Here is a 25,608-nt window from a genome sequence, read left to right as displayed (position 1 = left end):
TAATCGAGATACAATTCTGGAATTGCCTCAGCAGTCTACCGTAAGTGTAGATTCTTTCCATAAATCATGCTTAGGCCAGCAATTACTGGTCATTGAGAATTGGACCTTCGCATTTCACACAACTGTTCTTCTACAAAAAGTTACCAAGAATGCATTGCAGCATTCCATTTTGTTCCCTAATTCAAAGCAAAGAAATTACCCCAGAATAGTTTGAATTTGCGGAAAAATCGTATTGGTGATGACGGAGCTTCATCTGTTGCTGAGGCAATCATAGTCAACAAGACTGTGACCAATTCTAATTTTTCGGAGAATTTTATTAGTGATGACGGTGCTACATCTATTGCCAAGGCAATCAAACTGAAGAAGATTACACACTTTGAATCTGTGGAGGTATCGTATCAGTAATGAAGGTGCTTCATCGATCGATTGCTGAAGTAATCAAACTCAACAATACTTTGATCAATTTGTGTTTCTCGTTCAATTGTATAACTGACGACTGTGCGGCAGCTATTGTTGTGGCAATACAGTTAAAAGACTCTATTAACTTTGGACTTGAGAAGCAATCGTCTTCGCGACGCCTTCGCTACTTCTACCGTATCACTGAGAAAATAAATTCGAAATGACTCTTCAATGACTCCATGCTGCCTAATAGTATTATGAGCAGAGTAGTTTGAAAAAAACCAGGAGTGACTTAACCTCAGTGTATACAACTATCTGTAGTAATTCTACTTTTCTTTTTGAAACACTATTCCAAAGAAAAAACCCTCTGTTAAAAAGAAAATAATTGTGTAGTTCCTAAATCTACTCTGAACTCATAAGAATCCCTGAGGAGCTTTTAAAAAAGTCTTAAGTTAAACATTGAATACAATTTATTCAACTGATAACAGTTGCAGCTGCGATCTTTTCTTTCTACATTATAAGGATAGAAGTGTAGCACGCCATTGTTTTCAGCGAGGGTTTATTAATCAATAATATGGACATGTATCATTAACAAGACAGCAAGAAACGACTTTACCTTATATTACGTTTTGAGATTTAAAAGAAATTATGATAATAAATTGGAGTTGGCCTCAGAAAATGGTATATGAATAAACACGTTCATAAATTAATGGACCAAAACAAAAAAAAAATTACCTTTCAATAAGACTTGTCATTTTGAGGTACGAAAGCATAGCATCGTGAATAAAAAGGAATCTTTTTTTATCCTTGATAAAATTGAGAGTTCGTCAGGTTCTCGTCAAATTTTTACTGGAATACCACGTGCCCAGACCCAAGTGTAATTTCCTAGGTAAATTCATTTTAATGCTTTCCGTGGTGAGCGAAGGGTTTCAAGTACATGCATACAATCAAATCTCACTACAGGCTCAAATGCCTTTGCTAATTGTATTAAAAAGAGACTTCAATCATTTTTTTTTTTGTGTTGTATAAATGTACTACAAAGGATGATATGCTCAATGTGGCGACCTGAAACACAACTTCGGCTGCGATAATTGTTTTTTAAATGATGTCTGTAGTCGAATCAATAAAGTCCGAGCTTTTGTATCGAAAACAAGTTTTTTTTTTCCATGATGAAATAGTTCCATGACAAAAAGTAAATTATGGTTGTCGAAAAAACGCTGAACTAACACGAGGCTAGGTTACGTTGGTAACCAACCAATGTCAGTGAGTCGTGATAAGTGGAAAAGCTAGGAGAGGTAACAAGCCACTTTTAAATGAAATAAAACTCACAAAAAATCATGTATAGTAAGTCTACCATACAAACGATTTTAATAGGATGATTACCCCTATGATTATCCATTGAATTGTTCGCTTGTTCTTCCGAACTGATGAGTCATGTTTTTCTTTTTGCGTTTTCTTCTTGAAAGAGTGCATCGTCTTTATACTAGACAAATGAATCATCAACGTTTACATACAGTGTCTTGTCATACTTCGTCATGTGGATAAGCCTCTGAAAATGAAGAGGGCAAAAAAGTCGAAAAATACAAATAAACGGTGGAGTATAGCTGGGATATCGTTAAATACTGGCTTTTATTTTACTCTACTGTCACATTATGCTGCAATCCAATCAGAATTGTCCTATGAACCCTGTCAGACACACATTGTGCATATCGAGGGCCAAATGAGTATTTTGACCAATCCATCAGACTTCAAAAACGTACAGTGTAAACATCATGGAAAAAATTGAAACTTATTTCCTAATGTCTGTAGCAACAATGCTGTTATAGTACAGATTGATACCTTGCGCTGATTTTCCATCTTTTTAATTTTCTTTGTAAGGTCAGAAAATGTAGGTCTATCCCTCGCATCGAATTGCCAGCATTCTAACATGACTTGATACCTAGGAAAAAGAAGAAATTTATGTTGGATGTTACAATCGCATTGGTAACTTTATTGGTTCTCATCGTGAAAAGAGAGACATTGAAGTAATGAATAGTAAGTTACTATGAATTGTATTAGAGTAAGCTGCTGCAGTCGATCTGATGAGCGCCGCGAGGTTGCGAAAGGAGGAACACTAGGAGGGTTTCAGGTTCATATTTAGGTGATCATGCGTTTTTCTAAACCGTTGTAAAATATAAAGATATCATTACAATTTGTCGTCGATGTGTACTGGCTTTGGCATCCTGTATCCAAGCTTGAGCCAATCTGGAACCGTTTTTCCTTTCATATCGGGATATGGCGTTCCACCTTTAAGTGATAAGAAATTCAAAATACAGTTTTTAGTAAAATATTCGCTGACTTTAGGTACATTTTAAAGGTACGTTTTGAACGAACTATATAATGCATATATGAAACATAACATATGCTACCATTTATTACTGATTGGATTTAATGACCCTTCTCGATATCTGTAGCCACAAAGAATTATTAAGATACATCATTATCCGATAAAATTGTCATTTTTAACGGACAGGCAGTCTCACTTCCTATTTCCAAGTACTGTAATTTTGTCTGAGATTAGTGGGTCTCGTTACACTCAACACCTGATAAGATGCGCTCACGGCTCCACGGCTCAGTGACAGCTTCGTTAATTATTGGCCAAAAATGAAACCAAGCAAAACAAAACTGCCAGTCACATAAGTTCCATCGCACCCAGGGCATCAATTGAAAAATCTTACCCAGTGTAAAGATTTCATATAGGACAATCCCGTAACTCCATCTGTAAGATAATGGGCATTTTGTTTTACTTTCTTAGCTAGATTAACTCTGGTATTATTTTTAAGGGAAAAAATAATAATAATTGTACCTTAATGCCAAAGTGAGGCCTAGTATGTGGCTCATTTAAGAAGACTTTTGTGCTTCTCGCAATACATATATATACTTGAATTCAAATCGCAGAAAATATTTCAAAGATAGTGAGCACATTAAAATTGAGCCCAATGCTGTCAATGTTATACCTACTCGGTAGTGAAACAATGTTTAATATTATGTCTTCGAACAGTTGATGTATTTTCAAGTAAAAATTTCTCACTACTTACACATCGCTCTTGGTGGTATACATCCCATAGCAAAGCGATTCGTAAGCAGTCCACTTAAGAGGAAGTCGCCCCTAAAGTTTAAAGATTTTTTTGAGCAATTTGTATCGTAATCTGCATCTTGCGTTAATCAGCCAGCCACACTCGATCAAGTTACTTTATTTTGTCCTTTAGTACCCAGGATATTGGGAAAAGCTTCCTCTACATTCTGTTGTTGATGTATTTATCTGTTCTCCCTCCTTTTCAACTGTTATTCTTTCAGGTAATTGTTGTTTCTAGTGATGATCAACAGATGTGGTTCCGATCTCGCCATTGTTATTTTCACGCAATTTTCATATCATTATTTACGTGTAGTAGATGTCTCCTTAAAAGCTGCCGTGTCACTGATACATTGTAGTATTAGAGGTTTAGCATTAGAGGATCCTTCTTTATATTTAGGTACCTAGTCATTTGATATTTGAAATCTTTAAAAAGTCGCTGACAATAAAAAAAGTTTACTGTGGCTTCTGGAAAAAATGAAAGGGGACAGGAAAAAAATCACTCTTTATTTATCTATTTATTTATTTTTTATCGGGTAGTGCCTGCTCTCCATGCCGTGAAGAAAACGAGCACATTACAATAGGTGTTTACTGCCAACAATACTGTCCGAGTTCTTCAGGAGATAAGCGCCCACCGCTTGATAGGCCACTTGGCTCATTTAAAAACTTTACCTTGCCTCTACAGTGTTTTACATTAAGTTATCCTGGATTTAGGTGACTGTCTGTTCAAGTAAAGATAACAAATTACATGCTAATCGAGTGTACCGTAGCTTTCATTTCATATATACTGTCTTGCTTAACGTCTCTAGCCATTCCAAAGTCTGTCACCTTACAGGTCTCATTTTCTCCTACCAACACGTTGCGTGCGGCCAAGTCTCGATGAATTATCTGCTCCAAAAGATAAAAAAGGCCAAATTCTTGAACTAAAATAGGATGCATAATCACAGTGGTAACCCATCTCCTGTATAGCTTCGTGATGAATCATAAAACAGCCAGTGCACCAACCGGCTTGAAAGAGCTGTTTTATTTGCTGGGCAAAGAGGATGATTAATTTTGAGATTAAATCTAATGTTTACAAACCCTTCCGGTAAACTGAAATCAATCACCTGCCTTCAAATAAATGACTGGAAAAATGGGGTCAAATGTGAGGGGAATTAGATCTTGCCAGATTTTGGGGAAGGTGAGGGGGGGATCGAGTTAGCGCAGTTCGACTTTAGTAGAGGTGAGGGGGGTGCTCGAGCTAACGCAGATCGACTGTAGAAGAATTAGATATAACAATAAATGAACGACACGCAGTTTACTAACTTACAAATTTAGAGGACAAGTAGCTCATTCCATCTGCAATTTGCCAGGCAAACTTCATCAGTTTATCCGCCTTCAAACTGGTTTCTGCTTTTACCTTCGAGTTGCTGTAGTAAGCGTCGTTTAGTCCTCGGCTTTTTCGTAAATAACCGAGCAGGTCTCCAAATGGAACATACTCAGTCAACACCAATAACGGTTCTATCAATGGAAAAATAAATTTTAAAAGATGTAACCATTTGAGAACTCCACGTCTGTCTTGCACATGGAGGTTTTTATTTTTTACTCTACCTGCGACAAATCCTAGAAGTTTGATGACATATGGATGAGGTTTGAGTTGCTGCATTAGGTCAAGCTCCGACAGCAGATCCTTTCTATCTGAGGCAGGAGCGTCTTCTGTTAATCAAGAGTGGAAAAAAGTGTGTAGATAGGTCGGAGACAAAAGTATACTCGATTGCAAAAACATTTTCACCTCAAATGTGGTGAAACCCAACGGCTTCACGGGAAATGTGCGTATTGATACATAATCAGTGACTCTCTTTCTCACTTTTTATATGAAATAATTTTCTATAAAGATCCTTTTCTTTCAGGACAGCTTAGATATTTCCATAGCCTCGTAGTAGTAGCAAGTATGATAAATATTGTAAGAAATAGACAAATTTTTTGAGAGACATGTTTCGGCATGCTTATGCCATCTTCAATCAATGAGTAACTGAACGTGAGTAATTATATAACATACAGGTAGATGAATAAAATATTTACCGTATATGACGCAAAACAATCATACTGTAGATGAACAAAATATTTACAGTGTGATGTAATACATCATACATCTTTGCGAGACTGTTCGCAAATTCATCTTCTTTTGTCTCTTTGGTTCTAAACTTTATCTTGGTTTGATGATAGCGTGACAGTGCGAATTGAAGAAGGTTTCCTGGCTGTATGGGAAAATACTCTCGCTGTTTTCCCTCGGCCATGCATGCCGGTGACAAGAAAAAGGTCTTCGACTTGAAATTTATATAAAAGGTTCATATTACATTCCCAAAACGAATATATGCTAGGTAGTATGTAAAGGCGAGGAAAGTGTTTAAAAAATTGTGCATGGATTTAAAAAGGGACAGTTTCTACCTTTAAGCATTTTAACTGCAACTACGGTTAATTTGGAAGCCCCTTGGAGATTTGTGACTGTTCCCCTGGCCACTTGAGAAAAGGCTCCCTTGCCTATTATTTCTCTAACAGTTACATTTTCTCGAGGAACTTTCCAAGATGATTTGATGACCGGCAGGGCCATCTCGTATCCAACAATTCCAGTATCTATTGGCTCAGCATCGGCTTCTATTTCCGGTGTTTCACCAACAGATTCTTCTGCGACTGTGCACTCGGCCTGTATTTCAACTTGTTTAGTTCCAGTAAGGGTAATTTCATACTTGCAAAGAAGAGGAAATACAACGTTATTGAAGAGGTTGATTACACGATGTAAGGTAGCTGGATTCCACACTGACAATCTGGGCGTCATCAAAATTTTTCAGAGCTTAGAAACTGTAAAGCTGTTCATTAGAATCTAAAATGTACCAGCAACGAATGTTGAGTGGTGAAAAACAGGGCATATACAGTCTATAACTGAGGCGTTCATGTCGAGTTTTAAGCAAGTTTTACCAACATTACGTTTAGCTATGCCAAAAAAGTGGAAATGTTTTCCAAGCTTCTATAGAAAATTGAAGAATATTGGTATGCACCTGTACAAATTATTTTCTTTTTTGCAAGAGTTCACAGAGCAGTAGTAACTAATAAATCGTTTTTACACAGAAACTCAACTCTTTTTTCACAATCCTTCCTCAAACAGACAGTATCTTTAATTATGTTCTGATGGGTGATATTCACATTCCCAGCCTACCTACCTCTTACAGAGGGTTAGTTGTATGCGGAAAATGTGAAAGTGAGAGATCCTTTAAATTTTCTTTGAAGTTAGATATGACTGTAATATTCAACTTACGCTTGGAGGTCTGGGCTGAGTTTCCACTTTCACCATTTCGCAACTCCTTGAGAGAAAGTAGAGACAAAGGTGCACCTTTCTGATACATCGATTTTTGTTATCATCTTGGTTTACAAAACTATTTTGTAGCAAATATTTCATACTTTCTCCAAATACTTGAGAAAATCATCGAAATTATTTACAAACTCAGAGTTGGGTTGTATTTTTCCGCATGGTATTAAGGAAAAAAAATAGTGGGTTTTTTTTTTTTAAAAATCATTACATCCTGAATAGGGTGAACGAAACGTTGTTAAAAAGCAAATTAAAAAAAAAATTATCATCTGCAATTAAGAAACATAACGATCGCTCACAAAGTTTTTGCTTACCTTTCCTTGGATTCAATTTCTAAAATGAAGAAAAATGATCTGTTACAACAAACAATATATCTATTTCAAGCTTTTTTTTGTTTCATTAATATTCAATGCTACGGCTGAGAAGTAATTAAATCGAAAAAAAAAAATTAAAAGACTCTATGCAACTCTAAATTAGATACAACCTTCGTTCAAAAAGTAGCATCCATTCTTTGAATATGGCTGAGGTTGAGCCACATTTAAGCATTATAGGGCTAAAACCACTAGGTATTGGCTTATTCCAACACAATAGAAAGAAAGGTAACACAAACAATCAAAGTACTAAATGCTCCATTGCTTTCACTTAAGAAAGAAACTTCTGCAAAAATCTACTGCCTTTTTTTAAGTTTTGTCTATTAGAAAAGTGTAAGGTTCTTCGGAGTGGTAAAACAATAAATTGTAATCGTCCCCGCTATACTGTGAAGTCCGCTGTGATGTGGACTGCCATGTCTAATTCCGGCTACATAATGCTATTCTTCATCCGGCGATGATTAACTTCACTGTCTTGCACTATTCCCAGTTTAGTTTGTAATCTGTTCATCTACAGTTTATGTAGTCATTACCTGATCTTTTGCGCAGGAAGAATATATAGATAAGTAGACCAATGATTATGAATACAAGAACTCCTATCACAGCTCCAAATATTTTGTTCTCACATGAGCAAGCTGCAAAGCAAATCAGGAAAACACCGATTTAAGCCTACCAAAGGGCTCATTTTTTAATCATAGGAAAATAATAGAAAACTTTCACACAAACTGTATTTGTAACCACTGTATTTAAAAAACCCACAGCTTTAGCTTTTATCAGTTACCCCAGGTAACGAGGTCATTATACGTTAGTTTGTTACACGAGCCAAGTAACTATCTATTTGCCAATGGATTATTTCTTGTATGAAACAGAGATTACATTGCGACCAAGGTACGTAAGCTTCATCGCAGAGCCATTTTTTAAAATAGTTTCTCCCTCATAAGTTTTGCAAGACCACTTCAATAAGGTTTTCCTTTAAGAATAAAATATATATATGTACAGTAAAAAAAATATAAAACTAGATATTAAAACTATTTTGTTGCAAGAAACTCAACAACATCCTTGATTTTAAGCTTTTGTTAAAGTTCTAGTAAGGTCTTTACACAGTTTCAAATCACTGTCTAACGAGTTCCATAATTTTACCATGATCCTATATTGAAACGATCTCTGACCAGCAGCGGTTTTAAATAAAGGAATATTAAGTTGTTCGGAGTTTCTTGTTATTCGGTCCGATATCTGCCTTCTTGTGGCAAACTGTGACATCAGATAGGTCGGGGCACGGTCCGTCATGCACCTGAATGCGAGAATAGCATCTCGGAAGTAAACCGATTATAATTATTTCCTTGTCCCACTATACTTTAAAAATAAACAGACAACATTACCTAAACTTTCAATTGGGTGCGACGGTCTGCATCCTAAATTACATTCAAGTACAGGCTCCTCAGTCTCACGTATAGCCATTACAGAGGCTGGATCAACATCTAAGACCCCAAGTTTTCCGTCTCTGGCAGCGATTTTTAAAAGAGTGATTTTTCTGTCTGTTCGAACGGCTTCTTTGAAAGTGAGCACGAAATAGATGTTCAAAGTTCCTTTTCTGCCATTTCTGCTGATGAAAGCAGTATTCAACGGAATTTATTTTGTAAACGGTCAAAATTAAGTCTGACTAATAATAAGACTGGATCGATATCGAATCTGATGCACACATGAATGGATTGATGAATATATGGATGAAAGGATGCAGGCAGAGAGGGAACTTTAGGGTGGATGAATGGATGTAAGGAAGGAAGGAAGAATGGATGAATGGATGTACGTATGGATGGCTGGATTGATAAATGAATGGATGGAAAGAGGATGGGAGGAAGAATTTATGAGTGGATGAATGAGTAGATGGATGAAAGGAATAAGGGATGGGTAGATCAAGGAAGGAATTTGTAGATAGATGAATATATGAATGCTATCGTGTGAGGTGACAACAGATAGTTAGTTTACTAAAAGGGTGCGGTTGCTACTTACTCAAATCTTGTGACATCCGTACTATGGAAGGCGCCGTCGCTCTTGAAAACTACCTCTACCTGAATTTTAAATATTAACTGTGATTGAAACTTTTCGTGAAAAAATCATACACAATTATCGAAATACGAAACAGTAACAATACGTAAGTTAAACGGCAATATTTTAGAAAATCTTGGTTATGCGACTTCTCATCAAGTACGGCAGACTTTTTCAATGAAAATGAAACACCGTTAGTGTGAGACGTTCTTTTTCCATGAACTCAGGCTACGATTCGACCTGTGACATGCTTGTCATTTCATTCCATGAAGCCATTTTAAGGCATATGAACTCCAGTTTAGTCTTATGCCATCCAATTTTTTTTTCCTCCGATGGCTTTCTGCTAAACAAGTTACTTCTGCAAAATGATAACTCTTGCAAGGGTTTAATGCTATTAGTAATCATGTCGCTTCCTTCTATCTAGTATTGTTTAAAATAAGACCCCCTCACCTCATGAAGTTCGCCCTTTCTAATAAAAATAATATCTCAAAAAGGGGTAGACAAAAATTAGCTGTTAGGATGGTATTTGATTAAGATTGTAGTCGCCCTAATAATCACTGGTATGATGTCATTGTGAGACGACTCGATCGAATGGCACTGAAATCCCTGCCTCTCGTTTAACACTAACGTCAACCATACATATACTTACGGCCTCAACAAACTGCTTTTTAATGGTTTGATATCTTGCACTAGCTGGATTTTCCAAGCTCTTATCGAAATTCTTATTTGTTATTGTCATCCGTCCATTAATGAAAGTACTGGCACTATCTAAAGAGTAAAAGGATGGAAAAAATTGCTTTAAACGATTCTAACTTTGATCCAAGAGGGGCTAAGTCATGCACATATTTACGTTCTTACCGGTTACATCGAGGTATGCAAGTGAACTAAAAGAGACTCCATGAGCATTTTTAGCAACGCATCTGTACCATCCGCTGTCAGAGAACTTCGCTGATTGAAATAAGAGGTCTGAACCATTTCCAACGCCATGACGAGCCCACGTAATAGCTAGCGGAGGACTGCCATGGGCAAGGCACCTCAGAGATGTGGCCTCACCTACCAATGCTGTAACGTTTTTGGGCTCCGAAGCTATTATAGGCTTGCCTAGTAGATGTTGAAAATTGAGAGTTGCTAAGAGGCTGTGATTTTTTAAACTGTTTTTTTTTCTTTTATTGCAAAGCGTTTTACAGGTTAAACTAAAAGACATATTAAATGGCTTTCACTGACGATCTGAAAACACAAGGCAGCAAAGACTGCTTGTTACGTAACAGACGACAGGGGTCGCCAAAATAAGATGGTACGAAGGCCAGAGACACAATGGATTTTTTTGTCATATTATTACGCCAACCACAGCTTTGAGTCATATCTCTTCCATCATTTACCAAAAGTACTGCAACAATGATTAAACCTTGGATATACAATAAATAGATATATGACTATCTCCCTCTGATGAACAACTCACTCAAAATTCGTGTCAGAGGCTTAGCGATAATGCCTCTGTCTATAATGTAGTTTCTGAATACGTTAAGAAAGCTTCTCAATGAAGCTGACGGATTCTTACCAAAAATAGTCACGCTGAACGACGCATTGTCTCCCGAACCAACTGTATTAATAGGAGCACAGGTGTATACTCCATCGCTGTCAACGGTGACATTAAACTCCCCTGAGCTACTGTTTCTAATAAAGTTTCCATTGAAGTATAACAGAAAAATATGAGGACTGGGATTGGCATCTGTGCTGCATTTCTCATATAAGACACTCCCTCCTAGCACTTCGCTCCTGTCTGGAAATACTGTGAGAACAGTGTTGGCTGGTGGATCTAAGAATGAAAACAAATAGTAGATTTTCTTGCCTCTAATTCTTTGTAGGATTTCAAAGGAACAAGTGGTGAGAATTTTGTATGTCTTATTCAAGTTGAATTTTTACCAAACATCATAATTCATAAATTCATCTCCACTCTTTTAAGGTTAAAATCCCTTTACTCGCACACAGTGTTTCATGATGCTGACCTGAGCGGTTTGCTGGACCAGTGTCACACATATGAACCTAGAAACAGTTAACTCACTATTGAGTTTTCTGTAGCTCAGTGGTTGATCATCGGAGATGTGGGGCTTGGTTTATTATTTATTATTTTATTTTTTATTTTTGTTATCGTTCGAGACAATATTGTTGTTGTAGTTCAGCACAACAAAATAATATGAACTTATTGACTGAGTGGGCTTTCATTTTACATAACTGCCTGTGTGTCTGTGTGTCTTTCTATTAGTTTGAGCATCAATAGTACTTACAGTGAACTGAAACCTTCACCACGCTATTTATTGTTGCCAGATTCCTGTTTATCACCTCCAGCTTGTATTTTCCGAAGTCAGCTTTCTGGGCTCTCAGAATTTTTATTGTAGTTTGTGAGTCTGATATACTCACGAAGAATCTTTCCTGGTAATCAGAGGCAACGACTACGTTTCCAGACTCCGAAGACTTAGCAGCAACCGTCTTCTCTTTCCCACCATCCTTCAAATCAGAAAATTGAGCATGTGAAAACGTTCCATCTACATTATACTCCCACTTGAGGGTTATGTTCTCTCCCTGAACCGCAGAAGTGAAGTTCGCTGGTTGAACATTCCAAGCTGGTAAGGCTCCTTTTAGTCGCAAAAAAAGAAAGAAAAAAATTACCATTATATACAAAATATTTGAAGAGTCTCATTGAAGCAAGCCGCAAGATTTAGGTACAGAGAATTGTTCGATTTGCTTTATCGAAAGCTTTCAGACGGGCAAAAATTACACCATTCACTCTAGACTTTCCTGTGACTCTAAAAATGTGATTTACTTGGCTTCCTGTAAGAAATGTCGCCTACGTACGTGGGATCTACTACCACCGACTTTTTAAAGTGAGATTTCGAAATCACAAATCTACTATGCTCACAAAAAAAACAGCTTGTGAAGTAGCGATACACTTCAACAAAACCCCACACACCCTGGACGATTTTTCGTTCCAATGCATTGATCAGGTACAGGCCCCTAGTGGCTCTGCAAAGATCGATAGGCTTTTAATCACAAAAGAGGCTTATTGGAGTGCTCAGTTGTTCTCTTTGGCACCCCATGGTTTGAATAAAAGAAAGGAATTTTATTCGAAAATTAGAATTTGCTATAATTAATTTTCCATCTTATATTAGGCGCTACTAATTGATCGTTCAAAGGCCCTTTTCTTGGATTTTGTCGGCCCTTTAGGTGTGGATTGGACTCAGAGGCCCTGCCAAAGGATCTTATTATGATTAGTATCATTTAAGGGCCCCTCCAGGGATTTTGTTGCTAATTTGCCCTTTCGGGCTCCAAAGGCCTTGTTTTGGGATTTTGTTACGGTTTACAGTTGTAGTAAAAAGTGGGCCTTCCCTTTTTTAATGCTCGCCGCATTGCTTCTTTGGAATTGGTTACGGCACTCATATTAAATATATTTAGTATTCTTATCTCTTAGTCTTTAGGGTTTGTTTCTTGTATTTTGTCCATTGCTTTCTTTGTGATTAGGTTTTTTGTTTATCAGCACCAGTTTATTAGTCGTTCTTTGTAATTACGTAATCATTAGCATTTCGATCCTATTTAATGTTCTTTTTTTATTTCAAAAGTTGTAAATAACTGAAGAAGGTCTCTGACCGAAACGTTTTTTATTAAATGTTTTTTATATTTTTTTACGTCAGAAGTTGTCCATCCTCGCAATTTTTTTAAACTTTCTATATATATTTATTCTATATAACAATTGCTCAAACGCTCACCAGGGTTCAAAATAATTCTTCAGCTTTTATCGGAAATTTTAGACTTTTGGGAAGCCTTCTGATTTTCTTTTTTTTCTTTTTTTTTACCAGCTGTCAATAACAAATGAGCAGTCAGCACTTGTCTTGAACACTCAGCTTAATTAAATTTCTAAAATAATTTCAGCACTAAAATCTTTATTCTTTTATCAGCATGTTTAGTTGTGGCATTTCTCTTTCTAACAAAGCTTACTGAACGGCTCAATTTTTTTGGTGTTTGTTCAAGCGTGAAACATACAACTTTCTCTAGACAAACTGTCACGCTTTTTGGTTCACAGTCATGGGAAATCTGTACGGTCAAGCACCGACTTTGATTTGAACGCGTGAGAAGGCTTTACAAACGTCACTGATCATGATTTGGTGGAAAATAAATCTTGATAAAGGTAGTATGCACCGTAATACGGTTGCCCATAGGGGACATGACACATTTTTTTCTTTTTTTTTTATCGCGCGATAAAATCAAAATATCGCGCGATCAATGAAAAATTATCCCGCGATAAATGGAGATGATCGCGCGATAAATGGAAATTATCGCACGATAAATAATAAATTATCGCGCGATAATTTATCATTTATCGCATGATAAATGGGAAACTTGTTAGGTCACGTAATCGGCTGTCACGCATGTTGTTTCCGTGGACGACAATGACTGCCACAGTCGAGGAGCTATGTTTTGAGGTCAATAGTTCGTTTTATTGATGTAAAAAGATCATTTAGCAGTACTTTGCAATACTACGACACATAGCTCTGTGAATCAGTACAGTAAACCTTGATTTTGCGAAATCTTACGAGATGCTTTCAGGGATGAATGTCAGTGTCTGACAACGAGAGTGGATCATGTAATCTTTCTGATTACATTGCAGGTTTGTAAATCTCTAGAGGGCAGATGTGTCGACAAGAGCGTTGTTGCCAGGTTTAAAAACCCTTATCGGTAATGAAATAGAAGTGCTTTATAAAATTATTGGCTAACTATATATTCAGTCTAATTTTCATCTAATAGACTGCGATCCGATCCCGTGGAAATTTTGTATTATTTATTTATATTTTGTGATAACTTTTTGATGACTGCACGACTTACACTGTAGTGTCACACTAAACCTTGAAGCAAACTTTCATTAGTTTGCTCATCTTCCAGTCTATACTATATGCCCTCTAAACTCCAATGTCATTGCTCAAATATTCTATCAAATATTATATCAATCGATTCTCTCCATTCCTCCAACCAAAAAACACATTATGATCGTGACTGTACGCCAGCAGTATCCAATTTTTTTAATTATGACTCGTACGGTCTCCTTCTAGACAACAAGACTGTAGTCAATTCTTGATCGCTGGTGCATTTGGCGATAACCAATACTGTTCCTGCATGAACAAATGCAACGGATTACCGGACAGAAGTTGACCTAGATGACATTGATGTGATTGATGGTGAATGCTGCGACTGAACAAGCCCCACAAATTGTTTGGAGGAACGCAGAGAATTGATTGATATAATTATGTAAGAGCAACAGTTGCAAGTGCCTTTAACTGCTCTAGAAGTCCGTAACCTTTTCGTGGATCTGGTTTATCACATCAACAACAGTTAGTTCAGTTCTTGTATGATTTTTTTTTCGAAGGGGAATAAATTACACCCGAAAACCTAGCCTCGTGTGTCCCTAATGCCACCCTCTCTTTGTGTACGAAGCCTTTCTGGCAAAAGAGGACCGACAGTTCTGGTGACATATGTGTCAAAGTTACTGTGTTTACCTTTCTGTGCGAAATAGAGGATACTTTAAAAGCCTGTTAGCACTGTGTAACTACTCGTGTGCACGAAGTAATTTGACCCTATTCGGCCCGAGCTTTTTTTTATCTTTTCAGACCGGGAAGGGAAGCAAATTCCGCCCCCTTCACCTCCGTAACTTCCAGAATATTTGAGCAGTGAGACTAGGTTTACACTAGAGGAAATTGTTCCGGATTCGTAAATGTTTCCGGATTCATCAATTTTGGAGTATTCGGATTCGTAGGCGTTTACACTGAAAGGATATTCGGATTCCTGACCGTTTACACACAACGACAACTCCTCCGGGAACATTCCAAATGGAATGGTTACCAAGCCCAGTGTTGTTTCGTCGTTCGACCGACAAAGTGAAAATGCCTCCCCCAAAAAAGGCTAGAGTAGATCCAGATGCCACTGAGGCAAATTTGAGCTGGACAGATGCCAAGCCATCTACGTCGTCGGCGATTAAGTGTGGCTAACGTTAAAATTCCTTGCAATAATAATTTACGTTTCCTCAGAAATACTGCGGTACACATGCTAAAATTTATCGCCTGAACCTGCAACAAGATTAGGCCACCGGAGACCGCCAGCAATGTTGGTACCAGATCCTCTATTTTGGTTCCACCGCAAACTCAAAAGATTGCAGGCGGAAATAATATCCGGATTCGAGAAAAAAAGCGGTTACACGACAAAACTTTCCGGGTTCAAAAGTTATCGGATTCAAAGTTCCCACTTTAAATTCAAAATCTCCGGAGACACGGCCAAACCGGGAAGTTTTTATTTCGGATTCGTCCACTTTCATGTAAACGGCAAAATCAATCCGGTACTAAAACGTTTCGGATTCATCACGAATCCGGAACAATTTCCTTTAGTGTAAACCTAGTCTGAGACTAGGTTTACACTAGAGGAGAGTTTTCCGGGTTCGTAAATGTTTCCGGATTCATCAATTTTGGAAAATTCGGATTCGTAGGCGTTTACACTGAAAGGATATTCGGATTTCTGACCGTTTACACACAACGACAACTCCGGGAACATTCCAAATGGAATGGTTACCAAGCCCAGTGTTGTTTCGTCGTTCGACCGACAAAGTGAAAATGCCTCCCCCAAAAAAGGCTAGAGTAGATCCAGATGCCGCTGGGGCAAATTTGAGCTGGACAGATGCCAAGCAGTCTACGTCGTAGGCGATTAAGTGTGGCTGACGTTAAACTTCCTTGCAATAATAATTTGCGTTTCTTCAGAATACTGCGCTACACATGATAACATTTATCGCCTGAACCTGCAACAAGATTAGGCAACCGGAGACCGCCAGCAATGTTAGCACTAGATCCATTTTGGTTTCACCGCAAACTCAAAAGATTGCAGGTGGAAATAATATCCGGATTCGAGAAAAAAAGCGGTTACACGACAAAACTTTCCAGATTCAAAAGTTATCGGATTCAAAGTTCCCACTTTAAATTCCGGATTCAAAATCTCCGGAGACACGACCAAACCGGGAAGTTTTTATTTCGGACTCGTCCACTTTCGTGTAAACGGCAGAATGAGTCCGGTACTAAAACGTTTCGGATTCATCACGAATCCGGAACAATTTCCTCTAGTGTAAACCTAGTCTTATAGGGCATATGGTATGGACTGGGAGATGAGCAAACTGATGAAAGTTCATTTCAAGGTTTTAGTGTAACACAACAGTGTAATTCCTGCAATCATCAAAAAGTTATCACAAAATATAAATAAATAATACAAAGTTTCCACGGGCTCGGATCGTAGCCTGTTAGGTGAAAATTAGACTGAATATATTGTTAGCCAATAATTTTATAAAGCACTTTCATCTCATTTCCGATAAAGGTAAATTGACAAACCTGCAATGTAATCAGAAAGATTAGACAATCTACTCTCGTTTTCAGACACTGACATTCATCCCTGAAAGCATCTCGTAAGATTTCGCAAAATCAAGGTTTGCTGTTCTGATTCACGGAGCTATGTGTCGTAGTATTGCAACGTACTGCTAAATGATCTTTTTACATCAATAAAACGAACTATTGACCTCAAAACATAGCTCCTCAACTGTGGCAGTCATTTTCGTCCACGGAAACAACATGCGTGACAGCCGATTACGTGACCTAACAAGTTTCCCATTTATCACGCGATAAATGATAAATTACCACGCGATAATTAGGAATTGTTTCATGCTTAGCGTGCGTCTATCGAGTTCTGGATGCACGCGGGGAGTTTGGAGAGCACGAGAGAAGCACAAGAGTTGTTCGAGGCGCAGCCGAGAGCAACTCTAGCTTCTTGAGTGCTCTCCAAACTTCCCAAGTGTATCCATAACTCGATAGACGCACAGCTAAAAGCATGAAACAATTCTTTTATAACATACGAAAACAATTTGGGCGCTGAATGACGTCTTTGTAGTGTTTTTGAAATGAAAGTTGCCCGAAAATGTTGGCGTCTCCGATTGTTTTGTTGATTTTGTAATTAAATGGTTTTCGGTAGTAATTACAAATGTAACCAAAAAAACGTCATCAACAGAGACGTTTACCTTTAAAAGTCGCCACAATCCAATTTGTAGTCTTCTTAGTTCTTGCTGAATGTCTTTCAGCTAAAATTTGCTCCAGCTCCTGTTCTGATAAATTCGGGAAACGGGCCTGTTGTGTTTCGCTTTCGTATAGTGCTTGTTGGCTTGATTACTTGCGGGAAGGTCGAAAGCCAAAGAAAAGTGTGGTTGGCCTTCAATTTACTATTATCGCTTTCCGAAACTTTAACTTAAGGAACTCACACGACGGAAATTTTGCAGCTATTTTGAAACTGCGCACGTCATTTTATTGAGCACGGCCGTGCTTACATAAAGATTTTGTTCATGTTGACGCAATAGGAATTAGATAGGAACAGCGCGCGCGCTATGTTATAATAATTATTATTAAAAACTAGATCATTGGATAATGCAATTCAAGACTTTTTATTGGCTTAGCCATTATGGTATATCAGCCAATATACCATAATCTACAAATATGGTAAGCGTACGTGTCAGCTTAAAATTAAAAGAGAGCTAAAAAATTAAGAAAATTTAATAATTTAATTTAACGTCTTTAATAGAACAATTATTCCACTCGCGCTTGTTGGATATGAGATGGTTATAGCCAACGAGGCGCGTAGCGCCGAGTTGGCTATCTATCATCTCATATCCAACAAGCGCGAGTGGAATAATTGTTAATTATCGCGCGATAGTAAAAATTATCGCAGAATAATTTATTATTTATAGCGCGATAATTCCCATTCATCGCGCGATAATCTCCATTTACCGCGCGATAATTTTTCATTTATCGCGCGATATTTTGATTTTATCGCGCGATAAAACAAAATGTGTCATGTCCCCTATCGGCCACCGTATATGTATGTGCCGAAACATGGACAAACATGGACACGGTAATTTGACGGTGTGTACACAAACTTGCATGTTTCACGCTTGAGCAAATACGTAGAACGCTGATTACTGTATACAAAAATACTCCAGTGTAGCACGCGTCAACTTCCGAAACTTTATACTCGTTTACGTTTCCTAAAAGCTTTTAAAAGATTTCTTTGGCTGCTTTATTTTCTGATATGTAGTGCTTACCATAACATGACAGCGACTTTTACTTCAGTGGGACTAACAATCAGCATAATATTTTCTCTAAAACTCTAGTTCTATGATGAAACATCGCCGGCAAGTGTGTGCTAAAAGTTCTGGATGCCGCCGCCAGCCGGCTGTTATTTTTAACCCTGGCTTACACTTACACAGTGCACCTCGTTCTGTTTAAGCCTGGATGTTGCAAAGACTCCTCGAGTTCAGACTTCAAGATGATCATAGCACTAAACTGAAACATTCGAAGTCCATTTCAATTTGTAGTAAATGTCGAAACAGCCGTATAAGCTAATGATTTGATAAACTTTTCTGACAATGTGATTATTTCCTAAATGATAAATTTAGCTTATGATACAACTAGCTTATTTTTCCCAGATACATTTTCCTATTGACTTAGTGGTGATATGGATATAATTGGGTCTCGGCAGACAGAGTGTCCGAGTTCCACTTTTCGTGAGAGACATTTTTATATATTAATGTATTCTGTTACACACATTTCCCTCCTTTGTTTTAATAATGCTGTAAATTGAGTTATTTTTTAAGTCATGGGTACATGTTTCCGTGGGAATCATCCGTGTCAACAGCTTGCTCTGTCCATCACAGATCGATTCTCGCCGCTCCTTATTGTGTTTAGCGCATGGACGACTCTAAGACCCTTATTACGGGCCTACACTGAAGTTCTTGTTTTGGCTTGACAGTCAAAAAATGATTGTTTGATCGAAAGCATCCAGTAAGATGCTGTTTATTCGTCAGATCCTTGTAAAGGCGTTTGGAGAAGTGTTCTAAAAACAAATGTTTAATCTTCCAAGGTCATTTGGGAAGCATGCCCACCCATGCTTACTGATAATGAATTACGGTATGTTCGCAAATTCTGTAATTCTGGCGTGTATACAAGAGTAATCGATTAGATGAAGAGGGAGTTGATTAGAATTCCCCGAAACACATAAGAGGGAAACAGAGTCGATCAGTCGGTCATAGTAAGAGTGGTTAAAGAGAAGAGTGAAATTTAATGTGCTATAATTAAGATTGTATAAGAGAATAGAGATGTTAGAAGCCTGAAAAGGACTGATCGAGAGTCATTGGTGCCTTTTGACAAGTGTGCTGCGCTCTGCAGCTAATTTACCCAATCATTGCGACCCGACAACATTTTAAATCGACCTTGGTAAGCTAAATTGATTCAGTTTTAATAAACTTTATTGAAACTGAACCAATTTAGCTTACCAAGGTTTATGGGTAAAAAAACTGAAACTGCTCTACACTGAAGGCGGGTTTTGTTTCAGACAATTTTGGTACGAACTAACACGAACTTTCTTTAAAAAAAATATCTGGTGATTGAATTTAGTAGCAGGAAGCTACTTGATACATAATTTCCTCTGTCCTCGCAAAATATTGAATTTCAATCTTCAGAAGATTGATTTGCAGGACGTTTCAAATAAATTAGTTTTTAATTCAGCTAAGTAAATTTGAAATTAAAAGTTCGTGGCGTTGCCGGCTTCGTTTTCTATTAGTGTGAATCCAGGTCATTCGGAGATGCGTTTTAGATTAATAGACGAGTTGCACTGTGAAATGTTTGGTTCTTCTAGGCATCTCACCAAGCGATCAGTTTTTGAGACTAGCCGCGATTTTAGATTTATTTCCAGTGAAAGGATCTTTTCAATTCAGTAGACTCAGTAAATTGTAAGCAGAATACAATTAAATTTTGTAACATCAGGAACAAGGTTTAATTATCTTACCGATAAGAAATCGTCGCTCAACAATTTGTGTTAGGAAGCTGATTTGTCTTTATTGCTTACCTGCCAGAGCTGGAATGAGCATCATGATGACTACGAACTGAATTCCATCCATGGGAAACGTCACGAGATGATAAAAAATGGCTTTGAAAGCGACTCGCCAAAGACAACACTAAGATGAGTAGGTGTATTTCCCAGAAGGCAACCTTTCGCTTTCTAACTTCAACACACTAATTTGTACAACAAGCCGATTGCATTAGTATCCGATTACTAGCGAACGTGCTTCAGGGAATAGGCAAGTCTTGTTCGAAACTTCTCACGAAAGTAAATCTCTAGATAACTCTGCAGATCTCTAAGTAAAGCTGATTTTTCAGCATTCCTATAACCGGGTGAATTTGCGATCCCTGCATGTATCATCAGTTTCCTTTTTCTTCTTTTATTTTTCTTCCGCCCTTCCTAGGCACGAAATGAATTGTGGACGTGCCTGGGGTATCCGCTTAACTTTCGCTTTCGAAAATTGAATTCCCACAAATACCCAAGGGACGTCAACTTAACAGACATCGTCTTCGGGTCAACATTTTGTTTATCCAGGGACAGAGAAAGCCGAGGATGGGATGCTTCTTTGAGTTTGCTACACTACTAGTCTGGTTATTCATGGTTTCGGAAAAAGCAGGCAAGTTTGGTGGAAATTATTGGGGTAAAGATTGTAATTTACATCCTTCCTGTGGCAAAGTGTACAGTTTCTGTTATCTTGAGATTTAACGCCTAACCTGAGACTTTGTTTTGTTCTCCGTTGAATTAATTATTAAATAGGCTTCTTTGACATCATCGATCATTAATGATTGTTTCAAAATCATACTCTCTCCCTTTACTCGGCCTTTGTTTCACCTCACTTAGCTTGATTGCACCTATACACGAGCTCTTACTTTCAGTTAATCCCACTGTTTGTCCCTTGACGTTGGTCTGTTACTATATTGGGCAAAATGCTTGACAAAGTTGTCGCCACGTGGCTTGATGTAGCGTCAACTTGCCGATCTCATTTTCATCTACTGTCAAAGTGGAAGCGTACATTTGTCCTACTGGTCGATAAAACTTACAATCCATTTCATTCTCTAAGCATTTCTAAGCACTATAATTACTTAGATATGGCCCAACTTGCATCATTTCAATTTCCTCAGAACTGCAGCCTGTATGGACCTCCTCGCCTTCTAATCCAACCTCTGTTATCGAAAATGAGAATCTTGATCTGCACTGGAGGTTCAAAACCGATGGCTTACTGGCATTCGCTAAGTTTTGGCTGATCGGTGATGACCGATTGAAGAAGCTAATAGCTCTCAAGTCATCGTCTAACGGCTCTGTCAATGTGGATCCTGCCTTTCGAGATCGATTTATTTTCAACATTTCAAATAATCAAGCCTTGGTTACACTTGTTGCTGTGCAACGATCCGACAGTGCCATATATCACTTTCAGTTAGTAAACCAGCATCTGGATAAAATCGACAACGATGTGAAAATTACAGTGCTATGTAAGTAAATCAAATTGTGCTTCATCAACTGCAAACGAATTTATTTGTTTTATCTTGAATACTTAGCTCTGAAGCATGTCAAGCGATTGTAAACAATAGTTAACAACCTCCTCTTCGTAATTCTTGGAATATTTGCTTTCTTTTTTTTTATTACTTTCAAATGTCGTTTGATGCGTTACTGAAACTTGAGAACTTACCATGAGTTAACGGAGTATCTTATGCATTTATAGAAACATATAAAATGAAAAAAAAAACCAGAGTTTGAATTGCTAAAACCCAAAAACAAAAATCAACAAACATAAGACCGCAGTGGCCTTCATTCGGGCTCCCTCCTCTCATTTATGGGGTGTTACTAAACAGAGTAACGCAGTGACGAGTCACGGAGTAACGAGAAAGCAGATAGTAGGCGATTACATGGTTTTTTGGAAGAATTAAAGCAATCTTACGAAGTGAGACCGATAATACCTCGGTATTTACTTTAGTTCTTTCAATTGATCATCACCTTTACCGTGCGAATTTTCAGCCTGAAACTGCTTTAGAGTTTATTCTAAGCACCGTTGAACAAAAGACAAAACAAAATCAAAACAAAACAATGAAATAAGACGCAAGCCCAACACTGTTGTAGGTCGTTTCGATTTCTTACGATCTGTTATGAAACACAACCCATAGAAGGTCATTGACTAAATTGTGTAGATACCAGAAAACTATGTAAACAAAGATGGTCGCGTTACAACGGTAATGAGCAACTGTGAGACGCAGGTTTTGAAAAAAATAATATTATCCTACCAAACATCACATTTCAAGGTGAAATGATCTCAAATTTTTAAGAACACGCTACTTTGCTGTGTTGTTTCTTAGAGGTATTTGGCCTTATGTTCACTTCAGATCGGTCTCGAAAACCTCAAAGGTATCATTTGTATAAGAAATGAATTTCACACTTTGCGATAATGCTGTTGATGCTAACTTTCTCCGTCTTTTTAAAACTAAAATAACTCGAGGTCAGTGTTATTTCCGGCCGCCAAACAGCCAGACTTGAACCACATGACAACATTTGGCATCGCTTTACAACCGAAGCATCACTTGGGGGAATTATTTACCTTATAAGGTGATTCGGTGTACATGTATGAGCTGGTAAACAATATCAGAGACGCAATATTCGGCGAAGAGAATTAAAAAATTGCAAATATTTCATCGATCATCAATTCTTAAATTGTTGTCACAATGATATTATGATAATAACAATTATAACTATTAGCATCATTTTTTAGAGTAGTATCAGTTATCTCCTTTTTAATATTTGTTATTACATCGCATTTCGAGCTCCAAAATCATCGAAAGAGCAGTTCAAAACGAGCCTGTATTAAAACTTGTACTTTACACTCTATGGACTAATACAGGGACAAAAAAATACATCATTTCAATGGAAAAGTATTTTAGGGCCGGGTCGCACCAGAGCAAATTAAATTATTTCCCAATATTGGGAAAACCAAGAATTGGCAAAATAGCCCATTCCCGAATTACCGTTGACCTCATTTTCAAAACGAGCCCTAGTGCTGATCCTTTCATATGATAATAAGTTTTCATTCACATGCAAACTAAACTCATTTTCACAACAATGGTTCAGCACCGAGCCTCGTTTTAAAAAAGAGGCCAAAAGTAATTCGGGAATAGTCCTTTTTACAGTTTTGGGCTTGGTGGCCAAGCCTTTGAACAGGAGCAAGACTAAGGGTGACCCTGTTGTGATAGAGACCTGTATTTAGTAAGCATGATAGCAAAGAAATGTGCATTTGAAAAGCACCAACATCTCTATCATAACAAGGTCACCCTTAGCCTCACTCCTGTTCAAAGGCTTGGCCACCAAGCCCACAACTGTAAAAAGGACTATTGCCTATTCTGCACTTTCGGCAATGGTCTCCTACGACCAAAACTTCACTTATGGATTCTCATGTTAATCACAAACCTATTTCACTCTAGAAAGAAATAGAAAAAAATATCACACGAATTGTTACGGAGGAACAAATGCTTTTTTCAGCTGATCTTTTGGGTTTTGGTTGACGCTAGCACTGTTTGAGCTGGCTTCAATACTTGCAGCGGAACGAGGAAAATCCTGTTATCGCCCGCCAAACTAGACCAGCGGAAAAAAGGATTTTTTTCTCCATGAAATTCTATCTCGACGTATTTTGCATATCATGACAGCTAAGTGGTTAAAACAAAAACAAAAACAAAAACAAAAGCAAAAACAAAAACATAAATAAAAAACAAGAGAATGTTTGTTTTGCCAAAATTTGAAGGCTTCCGAGGAAAGTCATCGGATTCTGTGAAGATTGCCGTAAATTTGGCGTATGCACAAATTTGGCAAGGTTTTCCAAATTGGGGGTCGCATTTATTTCACGCTAACTGTTGACAGATTTTTCACTTAAACAATTCGCTGTTGTTAGCGTCACATTCGAAATTGTGTTCACGAACATTCTTGATTTTTGTGAGGTGTTCGTCTTAGCATCATGGTTTGTTGTTAAATCGGCCGTCCCAGCTTTGCGAGTATTTTCGTCGTTTAAACTCACATATGGCTCATTCGTTATCTCGTAAGAACCGGTAGGAACTTTCCACATTTGGCTACCTTTCAAGCAATGAAGTTCGTGGACCGGCCCATTCCGAAAACACTCGACATCATTTAGCGTGTGCCTGCCACGAACGGCATGTGCGTTTACATGTGGGATGAGCTTATAAGAAAGGAATATTTGAAAAACGGTCTTCAAAAAACACAGCATTCTGTAAATTACGTTGTTTACGGAGAGCGAGCTCACGATGACACAAGTTGTCGCACTCTCATCCCCACTTTCCGCGGTTTACGCAAGGAACGCCTGGGACCATGACCCCCCTTTTGGCGACCAAAACGGCTTCCATTTTCAGACTCGAGCTTTCCTACGGAAGCCCGAGTAAATATAGCTCTAGTGAGACCCGGGTCTAAGAAGCATTTGTATTCATACTTCCGACATTAAGAGTTTTCGTATGTCTCAATTATGTCTTTTATTTTCGCAACTGCCGTCAAAATTTCTTTCTAAATCACCTACGAAACCGTTTGAACTGTTCTCTTCCTCTTTCACATATATTCAGTGGCTCTCACTTGCTCTTGGATTCGCAAAATTTTATGAGTGTATGTCGACTCCGTAATTAATACGAGATTATGAAGACCCCTACAGCTGACATTCAGTCCAAAAAATAAAGATAACATTAAAGAGACGTTTTAACTTTGTAGTTGATTTAAAGACTGACGAACTGAAAGTAATTTTGACTTTTTGATATGACGACATTACCAAAACTCACAATCGAACTCTGTTTGTTTGTTTCTTATTTCTCATTCTCTTTCTTCTTGTCGACTTCAATCCAAATAAGAAGGCCGTGGTCAGACATTTCTTCTCGCAACTAAACCTTTACTCGTTATTGGCTCCACAATCCGGTTTCCGCTCTTTAATCACTTCCCTCGTTGTCCAAAAGGCCAATATGAAAAACTGATAAAGTCCTCCTTCGATTTTTCTTCTATTTTACTTGTAGTTCCACCAAGTATAACATCAAGGCAATGCCCCAGTGCCGTCACGGAAGGTCATAGTGTCAAACTTTTATGTAATTTCACCGGCAATCCGTTGCCGAGTGTTGCATGGAACAGAGCGAATACAAGAAAGACACTTTCAAATCGTGAAGTACTGTTTATAGAACACATCAAACACAATGACTCTGGTAGATACGAGTGCCTTGCTTGGAACGGAATTGGAAACAACAGCACAGAATTCTGCGAAGTTGATGTAAACTGTAAGTAAAATTAGTTCGGTAAAGAAAAAACTGAAGGTGTCCAGTTTATTTGGCATCGCCAGCTGAGTTCCTTAAAAGTACTTATCGCATTTATAGAAAAAGAAA

At 37.8% G+C, this 25,608-nt stretch overlaps 2 protein-coding genes across 6 annotated transcripts in view; one reads left to right on the top strand and one right to left on the bottom strand.

Moving 5' to 3' along the window:
• Positions 1 to 293: 293 nt before the first annotated feature.
• LOC111341026 (fibroblast growth factor receptor 2) lies at positions 294 to 20,647 on the bottom strand. 3 transcript variants are annotated; one of them, XM_088727717.1, is made up of 19 exons: positions 20,234 to 20,634; positions 11,554 to 11,901; positions 10,827 to 11,084; positions 10,127 to 10,369; positions 9,918 to 10,036; positions 9,233 to 9,291; positions 8,602 to 8,825; positions 7,756 to 7,857; positions 7,169 to 7,187; positions 6,804 to 6,849; positions 5,939 to 6,236; positions 5,102 to 5,206; positions 4,821 to 5,011; positions 4,277 to 4,399; positions 3,477 to 3,547; positions 3,117 to 3,157; positions 2,589 to 2,685; positions 2,239 to 2,338; positions 294 to 1,948 (listed from the first exon to the last, which is right to left on the bottom strand). In XM_088727717.1, exons 1-19 carry the CDS (start codon positions 20,283 to 20,285, stop codon positions 1,883 to 1,885), a joined length of 2,562 nt encoding a protein of 853 aa, XP_088583843.1. In that variant the 5' UTR covers positions 20,286 to 20,634; the 3' UTR covers positions 294 to 1,882. The 3 variants fall into 3 exon arrangements, 2 of the variants coding, with proteins under 2 accessions (XP_088583843.1, XP_022803711.2); XM_022947976.2 differs by having other exon boundaries at positions 8,602 to 8,822; XR_015989587.1 differs by lacking the exon at positions 294 to 1,948 and having other exon boundaries at positions 4,260 to 4,399; positions 20,234 to 20,647.
• Positions 20,648 to 20,680: 33 nt separating this feature from the next.
• Positions 20,681 to 25,608, top strand: part of LOC111341060 (igLON family member 5-like) — a 44,393-nt gene continuing 39,465 nt past the window's right edge. For all 3 annotated transcript variants that reach the window (XM_088727802.1, XM_088727801.1, XM_088727803.1), the window contains exons 1-3: positions 20,681 to 20,867; positions 21,349 to 21,696; positions 25,249 to 25,503. In XM_088727802.1, coding sequence (XP_088583928.1) covers positions 20,780 to 20,867; positions 21,349 to 21,696; positions 25,249 to 25,503 — 691 coding nt within the window. In that variant the 5' untranslated portion in view covers positions 20,681 to 20,779. The remainder of the gene's footprint in view (positions 20,868 to 21,348; positions 21,697 to 25,248; positions 25,504 to 25,608) is intronic.

The sequence above is a fragment of the Stylophora pistillata genome, chromosome 7 (assembly GCF_964205215.1).
Source record: "Stylophora pistillata chromosome 7, jaStyPist1.2, whole genome shotgun sequence".
Lineage (NCBI taxonomy): Eukaryota > Metazoa > Cnidaria > Anthozoa > Scleractinia > Pocilloporidae > Stylophora > Stylophora pistillata.
This window is presented reverse-complemented; position numbering and strand designations above follow the sequence as displayed.

Excerpts from the sequence above, each read along its gene's own strand:
- LOC111341026 (XM_088727717.1), bottom strand. The coding sequence starts at position 20,285 with ATGGATGGAATTCAGTTCGTAGTCATCATGATGCTCATTCCAGCTCTG. Across the intron at positions 11,085-11,553 it reads GGTGAAGGTTTCAGTTCACT|ATCCACCAGCCAACACTGTT; the intron begins GTAAGTACTATT and ends TTTCATTCTTAG. Across the intron at positions 10,370-10,826 it reads GTTCAGCGTGACTATTTTTG|GCAAGCCTATAATAGCTTCG; the intron begins GTAAGAATCCGT and ends AACATCTACTAG.